The following is a 22,668-nucleotide window of genomic DNA, read 5'->3' on the forward strand; positions in this document are numbered from 1 at the left end:
CTTATCTGATATTGTTTGTCCTGCATTGTGAACATTTTTGTGTTGGTAATCACTATAGCATTGAATTTACTTTGTGATAATTATATGAATGCTTACCGTATTAAGTTCTTCTGGTATTATAATGCAGTATTGGTCCATTTAAAATTAATTGGTTATTGTTTTCTTTTAAAAGCAGGGAGGAATTTTGGGTGAATATGTTGAATATTCTTATGCAATGTGCTGTTACTCCACAATATATTCTCAAGGTCTGAGAATTGGATATGATTCTCAGTCTGCAGATGAAATGTTTATTCCAACAGCTGCAACTGAACTTGGATTCTGGAGTGAAACAACCTGAAGCAACACCCATTTCCAGAAAAGAAATTGATGATTTAAGACAATTTCAGAACAGCATAACTCAAGTACCTCTTCCATTAATGAAATATATTTGTAAACATGCAAAAGAGGAAACAAAAAGAAACTCAACAAACTCATTCTAGTGTTTACTGTTACTCATGAGTTGTTTTTCTCTATTACAATTTGTATCTGATTTTTTTTTTGTTTTAATAATCGAAGCAAGTACAGTTTTCCATTGTAATACAGTGCAGATTAAATGGTGATTGACCGCTTAATACAAGTCTCTCATGTTGAGGAGTTACAGGTTATAGTATGTACACACAGTTTGAGTAAACACACAAATCCAGGAGGATGTTGATTAGGTGCAGGGTTTATACATGACATGCACAAACCAGTCTCAAATTAAAACAGAAGATGCAGGTAAATTTAAGTGGATCTTCTAATATGGAAAATAAGAGCACTGTTATTTTCACTGGGATTTGGGTTGGAGAAGGGAGGTTAATCATAGACATTACTTACTGTAATTTGTGCATGACGTGGGGCAGAAGTGGTTGTTGGTGTAATAGTGATACTGCTGGTGATTTTACTGGTTGACTTATTTGGTGTCCCATTAGTTATAGCTGGAGTCCTGACCTCCTGGATTGAACTGCATGGGCTCATTGGTCTTGAGACAGGTGTAGCTGTTTGAATGTGGGGATTACCTAAGTGAATATGGATTTTATTGTCTTCAGTTGTAATTACATTAGGACTTGTATTTGACTTTTGTATCTGACGTCCTTGTATTCTTTCAGGTGATACTCTAAAGATCGTATGAGCTGTAGCAACTTCCATTGGCTCAGGAGACAAAGCTTGTGCTGGTGAGTTTGCAGTTACAGCAACAATTTGTACCGGTGACATTGTCCTTTCTGGAGTCATTGAACCACATGAATCTGAAGTTCTTGATTTTAGCTTTGCAGTCCGGGAAAGGGGTGTCAGGGCACGCTCTGGTGTGGAGTATGCATCTGATGGCTTTGACTTTACAGGTGTTATTGAGGCATTTTGTATAATGGTTATTCTTTGCTTTGGAGCACCACAGTTGGGGATGACAGCTGTACTAGTGTAAGAAAATGAATTTTCTAAAGTGGGGCTGGTGATTTCAAGAGTAGCCGTGCTGTGCCCATGGTCTGGTGTTACTTTTATATGAAGAGGCTGGCCTGGCTTCTGAGTAAGCACCATTTCACCAGGCTGCATCAGATTTCCGTTCTGTTTGGTTACAGCTTTTCCATTTTGTGCACAAGATTCCTTGCTCTTCATCCATGGGGTCCATGACTTTTTATTATTGACACTATTTACTGTTAATGAATTGTAGTTCACTTGCAAGGATTGATCACGTTGAGAATTGAAATCGGTTTCTTCACTTTCTGTACATATCTTTCCATTTATAACTGCTTTTTCTAAAGGGATAAGGCTTTTATAATCAGGTGGTTCACTATCCAATGCATCAGTTTGGATCTCTTTTGAGCAGAGCTGTAATTCACTTAATCTCCTGCCATTCATGCCAGGCCTAAGACTCTTGCTGAACCGCCTGTATCTCTCTAGTTCTTTGGTAAGATTTTCAGTTTCTCTTGATAGTTCTTTGTTTCGGTTTTCCTGCTGAGTCAGCTTTTTCTGCAGTGATGTCTGTTCTGCTTTAAAATGACATAGTAAGTCTTCTGTTGCCATATATTCATGAATTTTGTCTTTGAGGGCTTCCACTTCTCTTGTTAGATGGCTAGATTTTGCCTGTTCCTCACTGAGTTTGTCAAACAGGTTTTGTTCATTGGTTGATTCAGCTTTTTCCGCTAGTTTATATCTGGCTAATTCTTTCTTCACAGCCTCAAGCTCTTCTGACAATAGTTTTACTTCCTGTTGTTCATTGTAGTATCTCTGCTCCAGTGAGTCATAGTCATCTTCTGTCTTCATTAGATCATCTTCTACAACCTGCATATCTTTCAATTTGCGCTTAAGCCTTTCAACCTCACAAGTTAATTCCCTAACTTTATTATCATCCTGTTGTATATGTTTAGGAGATTTGTCAAACTCTTGTTTTCCTTTATTTTTGAGGTACTCCTTTTCTATTGCTTCAAGGGACTGGAGTCTTTTCTTCAAGAGGTTAGACTTGGACTGAAGATCGTTTCCTCGCTCTTCCTCGATTTTTAGCTTCTTTTTAAACTCATCTCTTTCTTTGGTCAAACTGTATGTTTTCTCTTCTAATTCTGCTTTGGATTTTAATACCTTTTTACTTTCCTCAATTAGTTTCTCTGTCACAACAGTAACTTTATTTTCCTCTATTTGAAGTTGGGCATTTGCGTTTTGGAATTTATCCTCTGTTTGTCTCATCTTCTCTGCCATATTTTTTCTTTCATCAACCAACATCACAGTTAATGTTTTAAGCTTGCTTAGATCCTCTTTCATGGCCAATTCCGTTTTCTCCAGCTTGTTTTCAATTGCTTCAAGTTCCCTGACTCTCACTTTTAAGGTTTCTAATTCATTTTCCAATTTCTTTGTTAAATTCTTCTCTTTTTCCAGATTGCATTTGAGCACATAACATTCCTGTTTACTTTTACTGAATGCATCCTCTAATTTTTCCAATTCCATTATTCTCCTCTTTAATTTCTCTACTTCAGTTTTTAGGTTCCTGCTGTGGCTTTCTTCCTTTTCTATTTTTCTATTGAGATCCTTGCACTGCTTCTCCATTTTTAAGAGTTCCTCATCCTTTCCTTCCATTTCCAACACCCGCTTACGTAGCTCTTCCACTTCTGCCATCAAACTGGAATTCCCACATTCCCCTCTGTTTATTTTTTCCCTTAAATCCTGCAGTTCCTCTTCTGCTTTCTTCAATGACTTATTAGTCTCCTCCAGTTCATCTATCTGTCGGCTGAGTGTGGCGAGTTTTAGTCGAAGCTGTCGATTCTGGCTTTCCTCGTTGGTCAATTTGGCCATTATTGTTTCCTGCTCTTGATAAAATCTGCTAGATTGGGTTTGCAGCTCAATTTCAAGAGCAAACACTTTATTTCCTTCTTCTGTTGTCTTTTCCTCAGAGACTGTTAATTTCTCCTGAGCTTGCTGTGCAGTGACTGATAGAGCTTGAACTTTTTGATTCTGTTGGTTAAGCTGCTCTGAAAGCCGTTGCTGTTCATCTACCAGTACCAATGCAAATGATTTCAGCTTGGTAAGCTCTTCCTTTAGCTTAGTAATTTTTTTGACATTTTCTTGATCTTTTTTCACTTGATAGGCCTTTTCTTGGTCAATTAGCTTTTTCAACCTATAAAGGGACAAAACATGAGATGAGAAAAAAGCAGCTTGACTTAAGGGAGATTAAATGGCCTAATTACTGGATCCCCGTTAATTTTTGATACATAATTCCTTTTTTCATTCTTTCTTGAATATATTTTCTTCTAAATACTTCAGCAACATTTTTCAGCCAGTTGCACAAACAAAAGCAATATTGACTGACTGCTCAATTTTGATTTGTTTTATTGTAATCATCTGTATCTAAGTACAGTGAAAAGCTTTGTTTTGCAAGCAGTACAGGCAGATCATAGCAAACCATAGCAATGTATAAACTTTAAACAAAAGCTACAGATAATTGGGTATCAATCAAAAATAGTAAATGTTGGGAGCATAACAATTCAATCAGTACTTGTGGAAAAAAAAATTCATTGTTTCAAGTGAAGACCCTCCTGTTCTCTATTTAGATGCTAACTGACCTGCAAAAGTTTTCAGAAATTTGTGCTTTCATTTAAACTTCAATGTTTGATTGTATTCTAATAACATTTTCATTGATAATACTAGTAAAAAAAAGTGATTAGCTCTTAAAACATGTACCTTAGGTGTCGGCACATTAGTTTATTTCAGAGCCCTCAAATAAAACCCTTCAAAAACAGGTGTTTACGTATGTACTGGTGAGGGTAGGGGTATTTATATTATAATCATCAATATTGAAACATAAATTAAAAATAATACCAGTAATTCAGATTAAATTAATGTGACAGTTTATTTAACAGTACAAAAATATTTTAACCTCAACCAAAGTGTTTTGAAACCTGTAAAATTAATTAACATTTACTTCAAAGAGTGGGTGTATCTCTAACTCTTGCACCTCTTCACAACACACCCTGTTTCACTTGCTTGTAAGTGTTAAAAATTACAAGTAAAGCACACATTTACAGGGTGAAAATCAGAGGCTTATTACGAATGCAAATATGGCATGTAATGGTGGTCTTATTTGGAGGACCTATTTTTGGGGCTGAAAAATTGTCCTTTGATATGTCAAGTTGATGTTTGTGCAGTGATGTCCAATGTGTTGAATTGAAACTAGAACAATATAACAAATGTAAGAACCAATGGAACTGTTCTTTGACTAAAACTTGATAATTTCACAATTTTTTTAAAGAGATCAACAGAAATATTCAAAATTGTGAATGCACAATGTACCAATTTTTTTTGTTGATGGAGAAATACAGATTTTGTCTTTGAAAAACAAGTTGTGCTAAGTTCTAAAATTAGGTTGGTCCCAAATGCTTGAATTCAATCCATCTCTTGATTATCTTGCTTTGTGCAGTGCATTGCAGAGGATTAAAACCTGGCGGACACTTTGAAAATAACCCCTCATCTCAATCGTCAGGTAACCTCTTCCCAAGGCACTATGATCTTTTCAGATCTATATTGTCAATTTCTAGCCTCACCTAGACTTTCAGTTATTTTGTCAATCTGTACATGACACAAGCAGCCTGTGTGTGTACAGGGTGCCTTCACAGATTGCAGGCAAACCTGGTCCATCTGGGCGTTCTGGTTCGAGCAAAGCCCTTCACCTGGCAGCATCAGTGGTACCATGAAGTTTTAAATAATCATCTCAATCCATTTTCAGCATTGATACAGTAGTATTGTTTTGATCCTGAGAGTGTTTAACACAGTCAGCACAAAGAATAGAAAAAAAATTAAACCAGGGATTTATAACATTTTTGCTACATGTGCTAGAATGGAGGCAGACTGAATGCTGTGAATTTGACATAGGGTACTATTGATTTCAGCTGAAAGAAAGTTGAAATGCTCTAGTTGACTCTCTACCTCTTTCTTCCTTTTGAAGATGTTCCAGAAAACTGACCGGTTTCAGCTCTGCTCGCATTTTGACACATGGCTCAGAATACTTGATAATACAGCCATGAAATGTCTTAGGGCATTTTACATTGTAACCAGCACTGTTTAAAGGCAAAAGGAAAATACTGCAGATTCTGGAAATCTGAAATCAAAATTTAAAAAAATGTTGAAATGTACTGGTTACATCTGTGGAGAGACAAGTGGAGCTAATATTTCAGGTCAATGACCTATCATAAGAATCTTGAAAAAAAAATGTAAGTTTTTCTTGAGAAGGATGTTTTTATTGAGCACTCTTTCAACAACACATGGAACAAACCAGTGGTCTGTGAATTCAGGGAGTTGTGTTATCAATGCACCCTCGTGTCTCATCTTGTTGCATACAGTTTTGATGAAGTGAGTTTTGTTCCTTGTGGAGTAACAGCTGAAACACTTGACAGCCACAGTATCCAAGAATAGTCATGAATGTGGTTTATCAGTCCTGCGCAGATGTAGCAAATTGCAATAAATATCCTTTTTCAAGACTATCCAATAGACCCAAGCATCCAAAGTAACAATAGACGTTGTTACGTGTTATAACATGTTCCTACCCAATACAATGTTGTAGTAGAAACAAGGATACCCAAGTTTGATTCACATCCCTGACTTGTACATTTTAGTTAAGCCTGTTCATCTCAAACAAAGACACACAAAACGTTTACTTGTATATGGAGAATTCTTAAAAATTGTAGAATTAGTGATATTGGCAACACCCATACAAGATTACTGACCACAACATTTCCGAACAATGATACTGTGAAGCGTGAAAAAGAAAATGCCCTTGGAGGATCACAGTTATTAGCATGTGACATTATTAAACATTTATAACATTGTGATGACATTCACAGAAACAGTTTATATAAGGTGTTTAATGTCAAAACATATACCCCAGTGTTTCACAGGAGTATTACCAAACAAAATTTGGCACTGGTTAACCTGAAGATATATTTGGACTGAAGATCAAAAGCCTGATGAAAGAACTAGCCTTTGAGTGTCTGAAAGAAGAAAGTGAGGTGGTGAGGCAGCGATGTGTAATGGGATTCTAGATCTTAGGGCCTTGGCAGTTGAAGACAGAGCAAGCAGTGATGGATGAATTTAAAATTGTGGTAATCAAGAGGGCAGGATTGAATGAGTGCAGCTCATTCCTGGAGCATTATAGGGAGCTAAGGGAGGTCTTAGAAGTAGGGAAAGGTGATGCTATGGTAGGATCTGGAAACCAGGATGAGCTTTTAACATCAAAGAGTTGGTCAATCAGGAAAAAAATATAGATCAGCAAGCACAAGGGCACTGAGTGAACAAGACTTCATACAATTTAGAATATAGGAAACAAGGTTTTGAATGACCACATTTTTCAGAGGGTAGAGCATTGGAAAGCAACCATGCAATGCATGGATTGATGAAGTTTAGGGTTAGTAAAGACATGGATGTATGTTCCAGGAACAGAGGAACTGAGGAAAGGGCAGCTTCTGGTGACAATACAGAGATGGATAAAGGCAATCTTAGTGATAGCATGGATATAAGGTCAGAAGGTCATCTTAAGGTTAAATATGGCACCAAGGTTGAGAGCAGATCCATTCAGCCTTATATAGTTGCCGGTGAAGGCTATAGTTGATAGCCAGGAAATGGAGTTTGTGGCAGGGAACAAAGTTAATGGGTAATGTCCTCCCAATATTTAGTTGGAGGAAATTTCTGCTCATCTAATGCTGAATGTTGGACAATAAGCCTAATAATTTAGTGGCAGTGGAAGGATTATGCAATTTGGTGTTGTGTATCATTGCACATGTGGAAATGATACTATTTTCAGATGATGCTGCATAAGAAAACATGTAAGTAAGAACTTAGAAGGACTAAGATGTGAGAATGACAAGAGAAGCCATCGCAGGTGATTCCCAAGAGGTGATTTGCTAAAGAAGAATAGACGCAAGCAAGGACAGTTCACTTGGTTGGATGAGAGAGGTGAAGTATCAAAGGAGTGTGGTGTGGTCAACTTGTCAAAGGCTTCATCTAGGAAAATGAGGAATGATGATTTATTGCAGTCAAAAAAAGGTTATTCATGGTTTTGATAAAGATAGCTTCATTACTGTGGCTGGCAATTTTATTGGAGGGGTTCAAGCATTGACTTGTGGGAAAGAGAGATAGAGATATGGGAGGGAACAGCAAATTCTTGGATACAGAGAGGAATGGGAGATTGGAAATTGGGCTCTTGTATGCAAGGACATTTGTAATGATGGTGGTATCAAAGAGGTGTTTTTGTATTGAAAAAGCGAAATGGTAGCAGATCTGAAGCAGAGGGTGAATGGAAGTAAATAATACCTCAGAATCAGGAACCATTAAGAATATACGGGATGCAGGAAGAGACTTTGGCTGGTCAATAGTTTAGTCAAAATAGAATTGAGGGAACAAAAGGTTGGCCCCACACTCAACTTCAACTCATAGACAGCATTGCATGCAATGGGAGAAAGACTAGGACAAGGGCAGTGGGGAACATCTAAGCAGGTCAAATTGAGTGGATTAGGGAAGAGGAAGGAGCAGTGGCAGCTGAATGCATGATCTCAAACTTTGTGACAAAAAAAGTCCATGAGCTTCCTGGACCTTTTTGGAGGTTAGGCAGGAGAGGATGGTTTAAAATAATGTTTTTTGGTGATGAAAGGAAGTGGAGGTGTATGTTTACATTTCTAGATTATCTTTGAAGAATGCACCGTGTTAATGATGTAGAGCAGTACCTGATAATACATTGTTTGAGACAACCAGGGCTGGCATGGTTGAACTAAATAGAGCCAAATCTGGTCATACAATTTGTCTGCCATAAAAATTGAAACCTGTGTCTTTTAGACTGAAGAATGTGGAATGGTGATACAAGCAAGGAAGAATGACTCGAGTGAGAGAGAAAGTTATTGTTTTGATGGGGACAACAACATCAAACATAATGCAGAAGGTTTGATTTAACAACTCATTCGCTGCGCAAATGTCATAAAGAATTGTGGCACAAAGGTTACATTGCTAGTAATTTGAAAGTGTGTGACAGATGACCTGATAGAGACTTTATCTCCCCCCAGAGATGGATATAGAAACAAGCGATATTAGAAATTGCTTATCAGTGATGATCAACAATAAGAGGAGCAAGGCATATGAGAATGACAAGAACTAATTGGTGAATATGGGTCGGAGAGTTCATACGAAGGGCAAGAAGTAAAGAGGGGAAAAAAGCAATGAATCCAGAGCATCACCAATGATATCACTAACCCAAAGAAACCCAAACATATAAATAAAAAGAAGGAATTATCAGCAATGCTTTGCCTGGAGGCCCACTGAAGATGTTAGGCAAAAGTGAGGACTGCAGATGCTGGAAACCACAATTTAGATTAGAGTGGTGCTGGAAAAGCACAGCAGATCAGGCAGCATCCGAGTAGCAGGACAATCGATGTTTCGGGCAAAAGTCCTTCATCATTTTATGGCAGCCCTTCACTGAAGATGTTGCCTACTAGGGTGGTGAAACGTCTGGAAATGAACCTTCCAGCTCAGTGAACAAACCTACATTCAGAATTCGGAGCACGTAGAAGAAGAATTGATGGAGGCTGAAATCACTGAGGCTAAGAAATTACTTGCTGCCAAAGCTGAGGAAGGAAAGCAGAGCGGCTATCTTAGAGTTTTCGGGTCATACAGCATAGAAGAGGCCCTCGATCCATTGAGTCTGTGTTGACCTATCTACACCAATCCCACTGTTCAGCACTTTAGCCTATTGCTTTGAACATTCCAAGTGTTCATCCACGTATGTGTTAAAGGTTATATGGTTTCCTGCCTCTAATGTCCTTTCATGCAGAGAAATTTGGTGTGATACTTGTGCTGGTAACACTGACAAAGATTTTAGGTTGGTGTCATAAATAGTTAACAAGTCTGGTTAAAGGATGAGAAATTACCAGATGAGTCGGGAGATCGATCAGGGTGTGATCCACACTGATGCAACAGCTTGAGTTCGGTAAGTGGGGTCAACATGTAGCCAGAGAAGGAAAAGCATCATCATCCTTCTGCCATATTACCATCCAGGCCAGGCTAGCAGTATGGATATTCAGTGTGCTCAAGGGAGAAGGGCCTTGTTCATAAACAAACATATATTCTGGAAAGGCATGGGAATACTGAGGACCAAGCAGGATGAGGCAGTTAGGGTTGCTGCTTAAAGGAAGATGCAATGATAGTTTCAGTGGATATTTTGGAGGATGCTGAAAGAGGGAATCTCAATAAGCTGTATTATTATTTATGAGGGTGGAAAATCTGGGGTAGTGGCAGGTAAGCGGGAAAAAAGATGGGCGTTGAAGAATTTGGGCCTTTGAATGTAAAATAACTGAGAGAAGAGAAAAAAAAAGAGGTATGGTAGGGGTAAGGCAAGAAGAAGGGAAAGAGGGGAAATAAAAAGATAGACTCAGACCTAGGATGGCAGCTGTCACAATTCAGTGAAAATGAATTATTGCAAAGAAATCTATAACTATCTCGATCAATGGCATAAATTATTCTGCAGGCTAGCTTGAAATGTAACAATAATATTTAAGAAGTATTGCCCATTAGATCGATTGTTGCTTTGGTGATTTGAGCTGTTTTGCTTTGTTAAGTGAATTTCTTGACTGACTGTGAGATTTTTTACAAAAATTCTGGCTGTTTATGAAAAAATTAATTTTTAACCTTTATTGATGAAATTCTATTGCTGTTCGGTGTGAAATTATTTTTTAATATGTGAAATATTCTTAAATAAAAAATGTATTACTCCAAAGAATTGCTTTTCAAATTCACCTTGTGTCTAAAATATAAAATGATGCTTCACTTCAGCCTTTGTAAGAATGAAATTGCAATCAGTGAACAATGTCATGCTTATTTTAGTATTATTTGTAATAGTTCAGATGGAGAATGTGATTAAAATACTATTAGTGGCACTGATTCCATAATACATTCACTATCTTAACACTTCTTTGCCATTAAGTCTATTATTGATGGTGTGCTGTCATTGTGCATTTATAGGGATAATTAGGTAATATTTAACCTAAAATAGGATTGTAGAACTACTATAACAATCTCTAAATATAGCATGTATATAGTATTGTCAAACTGATGGTGATCCTTTCTACTGTTGAACATGATGATCAATTGAATGAAATTTCTACCTGAGCAAGTAAATAACTTTTTCTCCCATTTTGCTTCAGCTCTATCACTGGTCTGAGTACCTCTTCTTTGCCTTCTATATGGATGATCATCATTGGCATTCTTTCATCTATGAAAGATGATTGATATGCAGCCAACATTAGAGCTTAAAAATGTGTTGCTGGAAAAGCGCAGCAGGTCAGGCAGCATCCAAGGAGCAGGAGAATCGACGTTTCGGGCATAAGCCCTTCTTCAGGAATGAGGAGATGTGCCAAGCAGGCTAAGATAAAAGGTAGGGAGGAGGGACTTGGGGGAGGGGCATTGGGAATACGATAAGTGGAGGGAGGTCAAGGTGAGGGTGATAGACCGGAGAGGGGGTGGGGGCAGAGAGGTCGGGAAGAAGATTGCAGGTCAAGAAGGCGGTGCTGAGTCTGAGGGTTGGGACTGAGAAAAGGTGGGGGGTAGGGGAAATGAGAGAGCTTGAGAAATCTGCATTCATCCCTTGTGGTTGGAGGGTTCCTAGGCGGAAGATTAGGCGCTCTTCCTCCAGGCGTCGTCTTGCCATGGTCTGGCGATGGAGGCGGCCAAGGACCTGCATGTCCTTGGCGGAGTGGGAGGGGGAGTTAAAGTGTTCAGCTACGGGGCGGTTGGGTTGGTTGGTGCGGGTGTCCCAGAGGTGTTCTCTGAAACATTCCACAAGTAGGCGGCCTGTCTCCCCAATGTATAGGAGGCCACATCGGGTGCAGCGGATGCAGTAAATGATGTGTGTAGAGGTGCAAGTGAATTTCTGACGGATATGGAAGGATCCCTTGGGGCCTTGGAGGGAAGTGAGGGGGGAGGTGTGGGCGCAAGTTTTGCATTTCTTGCGGTTGCAGGGGAAGGTGCCGGGAGTGGAAGTTGGGTTGGTGGGGGGTGTGGATCTGACGAGGGAGTCGCAGAGGGAGTGGTCTTTCCGGAACATGGATAGGGGTGCGGAGGGAAATATATCCTTGGTGGTGGGGTCTGTTTGGAGGTGGCGGAAATGACGAAGGATGATACGATGTATCCGGAGATTGGTGGGGTGGTAGGTGAGGACCAGTGGGGTTCTGTCCTGGTGGCGATTGGAGGAGTGGGAAGTGGAGGAGATGTGGTGGAGAGCGTCGTCAACCACGTCTGAGGGGAAATTGCGGTCTTTGAAGAAGGAGGCCGAACCAATACTGAACAACCCAGATGGCCTCCTTCTTCAAAGACCGCAATTTCCCCTCAGACGTGGTTGATGATGCTTTCTACCGCATCTCCTCCACTTCCCCCTCCTCCGCCCTTGAACCCCGCCCCTCCAATCACCACCAGGACAGAACCCCACTGGTCCTCACCTACCACCCCACCAACCTCCAGATACATCATATCATCCTTTGTCATTTCCGCCACCTCCAAGGATATATTTCCCTCCCCACCCCTATCAGTGTTCCGGAAAGACCACTCCCTCCGCGACTCCCTCGTCAGATCCACACCCCCCACCAACCCAACCTCCACTCCCGGCACCTTCCCCTGCAACCGCAAGAAATGCAAATCTTGCGCCCATACCTCCCCCCTCACTTCCCTCCAAGGCTCCAAGGGATCCTTCCATATCCGTCAGAAATTCACCTGCACCTCCACACACATTACTTACTGCATCCGCAGCACCCGATGTGGCCTCCTATATATTGGGGAGACAGGCCGCCTACTTGCGGAACGTTTCAGAGAACACCTCCTGGGACACCCGCACCAACCAACCCAACTGCCCCGTGGCTGAACACTTTAACTCCCCCTCCCACTCCGCCAAGGGCATGCAGGTCCTTGGCCTCCTCCATCGCCAGACCATGGCAACACGACGCCTGGAGGAAGAGCGCCTCATCTTCCGCCTAGGAACCCTCCAACCATAAGGGATGAATGCAGATTTCTCCAGCTTTCTCATTTCCCCTCCCTCCACCTTATCTCAGTCCCAACCCTCGGACTCAGCACTGCCTTCTTGACCTGCAATCTTCTTCCTGACCTCTCCGCCCCCACTCCCTCTCCGGCCTATCACCCTCACCTTAACCTCCTCCCACCTATCGTATTCCCAACGCCCCTCCTTCAAGTCCTTCCTCCCTACCTTGGCACACCCTCCTCATTCCTGAAGAAGGGCTTATGCCCGAAACGTCGATTCTCCTGTTCCTTTGATGCTGCCTGACCTGCTGCGCTTTTCCAGCAACACATTTTTAAGCTCTGATCTCCAGCATCTGCAGTCCTCACTTTCTCCTACGCAGCCAACATTTGTTTTCAGATAGGTGTTTTCATGTGACACACATTTGCTGATGGCTAAACAAGCCAATCCTTGAACGACAAATTATGTCACAAATGTTGCACATGAAACTACCAAGTGGCATTCTGGGTTGTTTTCAGGGCATTGGGGTGTGTTGCCTAGCCGCTGTGGTCACTGGTCATTGTGCATACCCATTCACTCTGACATCAGCTATTGACACACCAGTGTGATAATCAATGTCTAGGAACTTCATTTCTCGGGTACACACATCCTTGAAGCTTTAGTCATTCTGCGGCTCCTATGTACATGATACTTTAATTATAACTACATTGTCTGAAAATGGTACATGGAATCAGCTGAGTTCCACTGTCTGTATAGAATGCATAAATACAACCGTAACATGACAACCATGACTTTGGAATGTCCCAGAACCACAAAAAGAACTTTACAGACTTTGAATCTCCCATTTAATGCCTGTGTCTTTGGATAAGCTTCCTACCTCTGCCCAGATTAAGTCTGGGACATGATAATTCATGAACAGTTTTCTTTATCTGATGCCATTTGAGGCCTTTAAGTAGGTAATTAATGCCCAGTTAAATGCCTTGTCCTGCCACTGGTGGCATTCACTGTGTGTAGTCAATCTGCCTTAATGCAGAAGTAGACAGGTTCTGCTTGAGTTTTAAACAGCACTGGTGAGATCACATATGGAACATCATACACAATACTGGTCTTCTTATTTGCTGGAGGCAGTTCATACATTTACTGGAGTGATGCATAGAATGGGTGGGTTGGATAGACAGACGTCTCTTGGCAGAATCAAGAACCCCAGGTCACTCTTTAAAATAGAGATTAGGCAACATTTTATTTCCTCTGAGCATCACGAGTCTTTGAAACCCTCCTGAAAAGTTGAGGAAACAGAGTCATTGAATGCTTTTAAGGCAGAGGTGGATAGATCTTATTAAGCAAGGGAGTAAAAGGTTATTGGGTTAGGCTGAATGTCTGTTTGAGTTTGCAATCAGATCAGCCGTGATCTTATTAAATGGGGAAGCAGACTCGAAGGAGCCAACTGATCTGGCATTTGGAATGGGCTGCCTTGTCAGGAGCATCCCTTGCCCTTTACCACCTGCTGTTGCTCCTCGGTGACTCTTCATTGTGACCCCTCCATCCTGCCCTCCTTCAGCTTGTGGCCTGGGTTGCTTGCTGATTTTAGACCTTCAGTGGATACATTGCTTGCAGCTGCCACCACCTCCTTTGTGGTGCTGATGGCAAGGAGGTGCTGTTTGTCTCTGGTGGCAGCTCAGGGATTAGTGGAAGGATTGCACATTTGTTCTTTGATCCCAAGGCAGGTATGTTGCTGACCACCTAAATGCCTGATTTGCAGTTAATATGCCGGGTCTTCCTCAAAGAAGGCAGCCATGGCTCTCGTCAGCTCTCCAGAACGTGGATGAGACCCCTGCCAACTGGGTTAAATTTCACTCTTTGTGTGGAAATGTAGTGCTGTGTTCAGCATGTTACAATTGTGGCAATGTTTCAGCAGTATTTAATTGGTTGTAAACACCTCGGGTTGTGTTGAATGCACTATATAAATGGAACTCTGCTTTTTTACTCAGTTGATATTAAAGAATAATCACCTGGAAGAGAGCACCAATGATCTTCTGGTTCCCCGGAACTATATCTCATTCATAGTCAGTTCAGTGCATATAGGAGAAGAGAGATTTAGGAAGAGAAATGATTCACCAAACTTTCTCCTAAATAACATAATTGTGAAAGACAATTTGAATATATTGGGGGGTATATATTCTATATGTCCTTGAAATGAATACATCTCTGCTTATTTATATTTAAGAAAGGTTACTGTGTTCCAATTGGCTGTAGGAATACTGTTACGCTAATCTCCTGCAGTTCATTTATAATTGAACTTGTACCCAATGTTCCCGTTGCAGTATTAGGAAGCACAGATTGAGGTATGAAGGGAACAGAGCATGCAAGAGGTACTAAGCTAGCGAAATCCTGAAGGACATGGTGGGCAGACTGCACTTCTGTTTAGCAACTTGGAAATATTTCATTACATTGTGTGCTATATAAATACATCTGTAAAACTGACGGTGAAGTGGTCACTGCACAGTTTATTTAGAAATGAAGTTCTTATCACACAGAGAACACCCTCCATCATGTTGCCATCATGCAGAATAGGTTGAGAATGGAATTAATCATTCAAAACCAGGCATCCGTGAAGTGCTATGGACCATCAGCACAGCAAGAGTGTGTTCCATCAATTTGCAACCTCATTGCACAGGATATCCTTTACTGAAGTAGCATGTAAATAGATCAAAGTTATCCCTGACCAAAATTAAAGATCTGCAACCTTACCACATCCAGTACTGAGTAAACAGGAAACAGAAGGAGGACATTTCATGAAAAGCTCCATCTCAATGATGACAAAACCTAATGTGTCTGTACAAAAGACAAAACTATGACCTTTTCAACTGTCTTCATCCAAAAGTGTTGAGTTTTTGATCCATCTTGGCTTCTTCCTGAAGTCCCCATGATCAGATATGACAACTTTGGACCAACTTGAATTTGTGTGGGTTATCAGAAAATGGTTGATGATAGTGGAGATAGCAAAAGCTATGGGTTTTGACAAGGATATGGTTGAAGACACATGATCCAGAATTGGCCTTCCTCGAGCTGTCCAGTACAGCTTCAACATTGATATTAACTGGCAACGTATTAAATTGCTCAAACATGTTCTGTCCACAGAAAGCAGGATAAATTCACACCAACCAATTATTGCTCAATCAAGTATCAGTCAAATTGATGCATAGCTGCTAGCTGAGCCAATTTTGGGTTCTACCAGGACCACTTAGCTCCAGATGTCATTATTGTTACAGTCTAGATGTGAACAAAAGTGCTGAATTCCAGAGATGAGTTTTGTGTGCTATCAAGTAACAGTAGGGTAACATTTGACCTGAGCAAGACATTAAGACCTCCGAGTAAAATTGAAATCTGTGGGAATGCGGAAAAAAAACCTGCCCTGGTTGGAGTCATTACAGCACAAATGAAGGTGGCTAAGTGGATGAAGGTCAATCATCTCAGTCACAGAATATTATTGTAGGACTTCCTCAGTGTGAGTTCTAGGTCCGAGGCCCCAACATTTTCAGCTGCTTCAGCAATGGCTTTCCCTCCATCATAAGACTGTTCAGGACCATGCGAAATTCATCAAATAATGAAGCAGTCCTTACCCACATACAGCAAGAGATTGCAGAAACTGCAGCAATTCAGGAAGGTGGCTTATTACCATTTACTGGAGGGCAGCTAGCGATAGACTTGCCTTGACTGTGCATCCACAAAAAATTCTTACTGATCTCAAAACTCAGCTAGGCAATTGACTCATTGTTATCTCATTGGTGCAATGAATGGAGCTTTACCATTACTGTCCACTACCTGAGGAGAAAAAAGAACCTGAAAGCCTTTCTGAGCTATTGCTTCATAACCTAGGACAAACAGTCTAAAGTGCTTAACTAACAAATGTGTTGAATACATTGACATTATTCAATAGTTCTGCAAATGTTCATAATTATATTGCAAATTCTTTAAATCCTTCCCTTCAGTTTTGTTTCTCTGACTAATGTTGAAGTATGATCTCTCAGGTCCTAGTTGCTCTTCCAGGTTTCTCCATTCCTACAAATGCCTTAGAACAGCACCATTTAGTCTATATTGCCTCTCCCTACCCCTTTTGCCAAATGCACTATATCACATCTGTCAGAAAATGCCATTCCATCAGTCTGCTCATTCTACTCCCCTCTCTACATCCTGTTATAGTTATCAGGTATTGTCCTCACTGTTTATTGCACCTCCAAGTCTAAGTTCATCAGGAAATTTTGAAATTGTACTCTGTGTTCTGATATCCATGTCATTTATACACTTTTTCTGATATAAATGGTGGAGTACTGCCCCTTGGGGAACACCACTGTGTACTATGCTACAGTCTGAAAACAGCCATTTTCCACAAATTGCTGTTTTCAGTCTTAAAGTCAATCTTTTATCCAAGCTAATACTGATCCTTCTGTTATGTGCATCTCAATTATGTTAAAAGGCCTTTTCAGTAGATTTTTTTCAGACACTTTAAAAATATATATAGACAAATCTACTATACTCCCTTTATCAACTTCCTCTGTTTCAGAATCACAAGATTCAACTTATTGAACACGCTTAATCTGTTGGCTCTTCTTAGTTAACTCAAAACCTTTCCAAGTGCACGTTAAGTTCCTCCCCAACTATTGTTTCTAAAATCCAATCTACCACTTGAGTAGTAAGCACCCAGAACCTCAACTTTAAGTCAGGTTCTACTTGTTGACACATTGATATACTGTAACCATACAGGATTCCCGATGAAGGGCTTTTGCCCGAAACGTCAATTTTCCTGCTGCTCGAATGCTGCCTGACCTGCTGTCCTTTTTCAGCATCACTCTGATCTAAACTGTAACCATACAGTGTTTGTGCTTCTAGTTTGCCAACCTTATTCATCAAACTTAGGTGTTTACAATGAGGTATTATAAACCTATAATTCCTCATAGTCCTTCTTTGTCCACTCCTACCTAATGTGTTACTGCTTCCTTCTCTAATACTATCCAACACTTTTACTTTTGTTATGCATTTTTTTTAACTTTTATATGCTGGTTCCATATGTCCCTGCCAATTGTACCCAATGACAGTAATGAACTTTCCCATGAGGACATTGATCTCATTTCTGTGGTGCAAACTATTACTTTTGAATAGTGTCGCCTACCTTCAAGCCCGCCCCCCTCTCCCCTGCTCCCCAGGGCTCCATCTGCTCATTGATCCTCTCTATTTCCTGCTTTAAACAGGGGCATGACGACACATGGAGTAATCCACAGATTACTAGCTTCTGAAGCCCTACTTTTTAACTTTTCACTATCTTCTAAAAGCATGACCATACAACCTCAGTACCTCTCTGTTTTGTCAGTATCAATGTGTACCACAATACCTGGCTCCGTTTTTTCCTCTGCAGAATAGTCTACACCCTTTTTTGTGATGTACTTTGTCTCAGCTCCAGGGAAGTAACTCAGCACACATGTTGGTGCAGGTGTACGTGTGTACACAAATACACACCATGAAGCAGTACAGGTCCTTCGGCCCTCAATGTTGCGCTGACCTGGAAAGCCAGTCCGAAGCCTATCTAATGTACGCTATTCCATTTTCGTCAATACATCTATCTAGTGACCATTTAAATGCCATTAAAGTTGGTGAGTCTACTACTGTTGCAGGCAGTGTGTTCCACACCCCTACTACTCTGAGTAAAGAAACTACCTCTGACATCTGTCCAATATCTATCACCCCTCAATTTAAAGCTATGTCCCCTCGTGCTAGCCATCCGAGGATAAAGGCTGTCACTGTCCACCCTATCTAACCCTCTGATTATCTTATCTTACATGCTGCAATATACTGTATATGATATAAAGGCTGAAATGTTGGATTGTGTATAAAGAAGAATGAATTGATGCTAATTCTGATTTTGCTAGGAATATATCTGAATGCACCATAGTGTAATTTCTATGTTTAAGTTTTGAAAATAGTGTTGTACTGATATAAAAAGTTTTCTATAATTTATCTGCAATGCCACAGCTTCACTATATGTTTTGAAAACTTGAAAACGTGCACAATTCTGTGAATCGTTATTTTACTCATGAATTTTGCCTATTGTTTTATTCTCCATCCTTTGTTTTAACTTGTCAAAGAAAATTTGTTGAGCTACACATTTCCAGTTCATTCTTGATCTTCAAGCAAGTTGTCCATGTTGTCACAAGAGTGACAACAGTCACTAAAATACGTTAGGAGTTATTCCATTTCAGTTGAATGGTTAGAGAAAAATCCTAGAATATAATTAATATCATTACAGTTATATAATCCCATCAAAACAGGGTTTTCCTCATCTCTGTGTTTATGTAAAACATTTTCTAGTTAAGTTTTCTTTAGGGTTTTGGACAGTGAAAATTTAATTTGTGTAATGTGTGAAATTAAATGGTCAATATGTGTGTGAATGAAAATGAAGGATTTAAATGGTGTGTTAAATTCCACAGTGATGCTGAAATATTGTAGCTATCAAAGGGTTAATGATTTCATTTTAGGATCTTATTAGAAACGCGACATGTTGAGGATTATTTTCTTTGTCTGGACCCTAAGATTAAAAGCTGCCATTATCTTGCCGGTTTACCTCTTTAGTTTGCTGACTCTATTCACTTTTCCAGGATTGTCTGTTCCAAATAATTACCACCTGCCAATGTTTACCTCTTTCGTTCTGACATTCATTTCAGCTCTCCCCTTATGAAGTCTCTGGTTGTAGAAAGCATTTATTAAAACTCAGTCTTTTAGAATTTTAAACGCCACTGCAATTATTGAATCTTCACTCTGAAATGTAAAGATTCCTAGATTCTGTAGCATCTCTTTTTGGTACTGATGCTTGATTTAAATACCAATTTTAGTTATTTTGGATGTACTTTCATCAATTCTACAATTCCTGCATTTTAGTACACCAGATGTTGCTTGATCTGTGTTTTTATCAACCTAATTATCAATACATGAGACATTTACTCTTGTCGTTGTACATCACAGAATTGTTACGGTACGAATGAGGCCATTCTACTCATTAGAACTGCGCTTCCTTTGGTTTGCATTATTTTTGTTGCAGTGCACTGTTTGAAAGTTTGTCAAAAACATCACTAGATTCCACTCTTTTTTTTGTTTCCTGCAGTTTAACACAATTTAACTGGATTTCTTACTGCTTAGTGCCCTGTCCGATCATGCCATTTGCCTACATCCACACTGAACATAGAGTCATAGAGATGTACAGCATGGAAACAGACCCTTCGGTCCAACCCGTCCATGCCGACCAGATATCCCAACCCAATCTAGTCTCACCAGCCAGCGCCCAGCGCATATCCCTTCCTATTCATATACCCATCCAAATGCCTCTTAAATGTTGCAATTTTACCAGCCTCCACCACATCCTCTGGCAGCTCATTCCATACATGTACCACCCTCTGCATGAAAAAGTTGCCCCTCAGGTCTCTTTTATATCTTTCCCCTCTCGCCCTAAACCTATGCCCTCTAGTTCTGCACTCCCTGACCTCAGGGAAAAGACTTTGTCTATTTATCCTATCCATGCCCCTCATAATTTTGTAAACCTCTATAAGGTCACCCCTCAGCCTCCGACGCTCCAGGAAAAACAGCCTCAGCCTGTTCAGCCTCTCTGTGTAGCTCAGATCCTCCAATCCTGGCAACATCCTTGTAAATCTTTTCTGAACCCTTTCAAGTTTCACAACATCTTTCCGATAGGAAGGAGACCAGAATTGCATGCAATATTCCAACAGTGGCCTAACCAATGTCCTGTACAGCTACAACATGACCTCCCAACCCCTGTACTCAATACTCTGACCAATAAAGGAAAGCATACCAAATGCCTTCTTCACTATCCTATCTACCTGTGACTCCACTTTCAAGGAGCTATGAACCTGCACTCCAAGTTCTCTTTGTTCAGCAACACTCCCTAGGACCTTACCATTAAGTGTATAAGTCCTGCTAAGATTTGCTTTCCCAAAATGCAGCACCTCGCATTTATCTGAATTAAACTCCATCTGCCACTTCTCAGCCCATTGGCCCATCTAGTCCAGATCCTGTTGTAATCTGAGGTAACCCTCTTCGCTGTCCACTACACCTCCAATTTTGGTGTCATCTGCAAACTTACTAACTGTCTCTCTTGTGCTCGCATCCAAATCGTTTATGTAAATGACAAAAAGTAGAGGGTCCAGCACCGATCCTTGTGGCACTCCACTGGTCACAGGCCTCCAGTCTGAAAACCAACCCTCCACCACCACCCTCTGTCTCCTACCTTTGAGCCAGTTCTGTATCCAAATGGCTAATTCTCTCTGCATTCCGTGAGATCTAACCTTGCTAATCAGTCTCCCATGGGGAACCTTGTCAAACACCTTACTGAAGTCCATATAGATCACATCTACTGCTCTGCCCTCATCAATCTTCTTTGTTACTTCATCAAAAAACTCAATCAAGTTTGTGAGGCATGATTTCCCACGCACAAAGCCATGTTGACTATCCCGAATCAGTCTTTGCCTTTCCAAATACATGTTCATCCTGTCCCTTAGGATTCCCTCCAACAACTTGTCCACCACCGAGGTCAGGCTCACCGGTCTATAGTTCCCTGGTTTGTCTTTACCACCCTTCTTAAACAGTGGCACCACGTTTGCCAGCCTCCAATCTTCCGGCACCGCACCTGTGACTATCGATGATACAAATATCTCAGCAAGAGGCCCAGCAATCACTTCTCTAGCTTCCCACAGAGTTCTCGGATACACCTGATGAGGTCCTGGGGATTTATCCACCTTTAACCGTTTCAAGACATCCAGCAAAACAGAAATTGTGGAAAAACTCAGCAGGTCTGGTAGCATCTGTGGAGCGAAAGCAGAGCTAACATTTCGTGACCAGTGATCCTTCATCAGAACTGAAGACTCTTCTGAAGAAGAGTCACTGGACTCAAAACGTTAACTCTGCTTTCTCTCCACAGATGCTGAGTTGATAAAGTATGGAGCTGGAAAAAGCACAACAGGTCAAGCAGCATCAGAGGAACAGGGGAGTTGACATTTCAAGTCGGAATCTTCCACAGATGTTGCCAGGCTAGCTGAGTTTCTCCAGCAATTTGTCACTTTTTTTCTCATTTCCAGCAGTTCTTCCACATTTGGTTAACATGTTGTTTCTAGCTGATTTTAATCAAACCCCTCTGTATGTGGAGCACATGCTATGTTGTTTGCAATTTCCAGTTTCGTCAGCAAAATTAGATAACCTTATTTGTCCTGCCACTTGAAAAAATTCAACAACCATCGTGTGCACTTATGAAGAACCTTCGATCAACTTACAGTACTAATACAACTCCCCTGATATTCTCTCATCATCCCAAATATTCCTAATTTCCTATCAATGGATGTTCACTTAGGAATTCTTTTCTGATTTCAGTATGTTTTTTGAAAATAAGTGCACATGAAGTACACTTTATCCAAGAATTCTTGTTTGCAAAATGACTTGCAATGGTGGACATGTTTGAAATGTACCAGGTCTTCAAAATTACAAACAGAAATTGATAGTAATTGTTTATAAGCCTATCATAGAATCACACAACATTGTGGCAGAGGAGGTTTTTTGGCTGGTCATGCCTGTGTCGGCTGTGCAAAGCACATTCCTCCCTGCTCTTTCCTTGAGAGTTTTCAATCCTTTTAAATAGATAGTAACATTCAAAAGGAACTATCAAATCTGCTTTCCCCAAACTTTCAAAGCAATGTGTTCCAGATGATGATTCCCCACATTAAACATATACTCAATTCTGGCTCTTTCACTCGTTAGTTCAAAACCTAGTCCTCTGGTTACTGACCCTCTTTCCAGTTCTCTATCAAAATTATTTTTTTTAAATACCGCTTTTAATCTCCCCTTAATCTTCACTGTTCTATGAAGAAAAAATTGTGATGCATTAGAATGTCCGGGTGGATGAAGTTCCCTCATCTCTGGTTCTAGTAAATCTCAATCCCATCCTCTGAGCCTTGAGATTCTTCTTGATGGTGAGATGGCTAGAATTAGGCATTATGCTCAGCTGAGGCCTAAACCAGCATAGTTTTCTTGTTTTTAGTAATTTGTGCCTCTAAAGAACAAAAAAGAATAAAGTTCTTGAAATTTTAAAATTGGGAAAAAAAGTCTCATCTTGACAGTCA

At 40.4% G+C, this 22,668-nt stretch overlaps 2 protein-coding genes across 9 annotated transcripts in view; one reads left to right on the forward strand and one right to left on the reverse strand.

Moving 5' to 3' along the window:
- Positions 1 to 22,668, forward strand: part of cmss1 (cms1 ribosomal small subunit homolog) — a 397,195-nt gene that overhangs the window by 56,531 nt on the left and 317,996 nt on the right. For 5 of the 8 annotated variants that reach the window (XM_087992624.1, XM_087992623.1, XM_087992628.1 and 2 more), the window contains exon 1: positions 1,123 to 1,193. The exons of 1 other annotated variant lie outside the window; for it this stretch is intronic. The gene's annotated coding sequence lies outside the window, so the exon portion shown is untranslated. Of the gene's footprint in view, positions 1 to 1,122; positions 1,194 to 22,668 lie in introns of those variants that run through there. 2 more of the 8 variants (XM_087992625.1, XM_087992621.1) reach the window with 1 other exon arrangement.
- Positions 1 to 22,668, reverse strand: part of filip1l (filamin A interacting protein 1-like) — a 309,751-nt gene that overhangs the window by 34,097 nt on the left and 252,986 nt on the right. Inside the window, exon 5 of the mRNA XM_043701146.2 lies at positions 856 to 3,619. Coding sequence (XP_043557081.2) covers positions 856 to 3,619 — 2,764 coding nt within the window. The remainder of the gene's footprint in view (positions 1 to 855; positions 3,620 to 22,668) is intronic.

This window comes from Chiloscyllium plagiosum, unplaced genomic scaffold, assembly GCF_037043375.1.
Source record: "Chiloscyllium plagiosum isolate Xiang-an unplaced genomic scaffold, Cpla_swu_hap1 HiC_scaffold_12, whole genome shotgun sequence".
NCBI lineage: Eukaryota > Metazoa > Chordata > Chondrichthyes > Orectolobiformes > Hemiscylliidae > Chiloscyllium > Chiloscyllium plagiosum.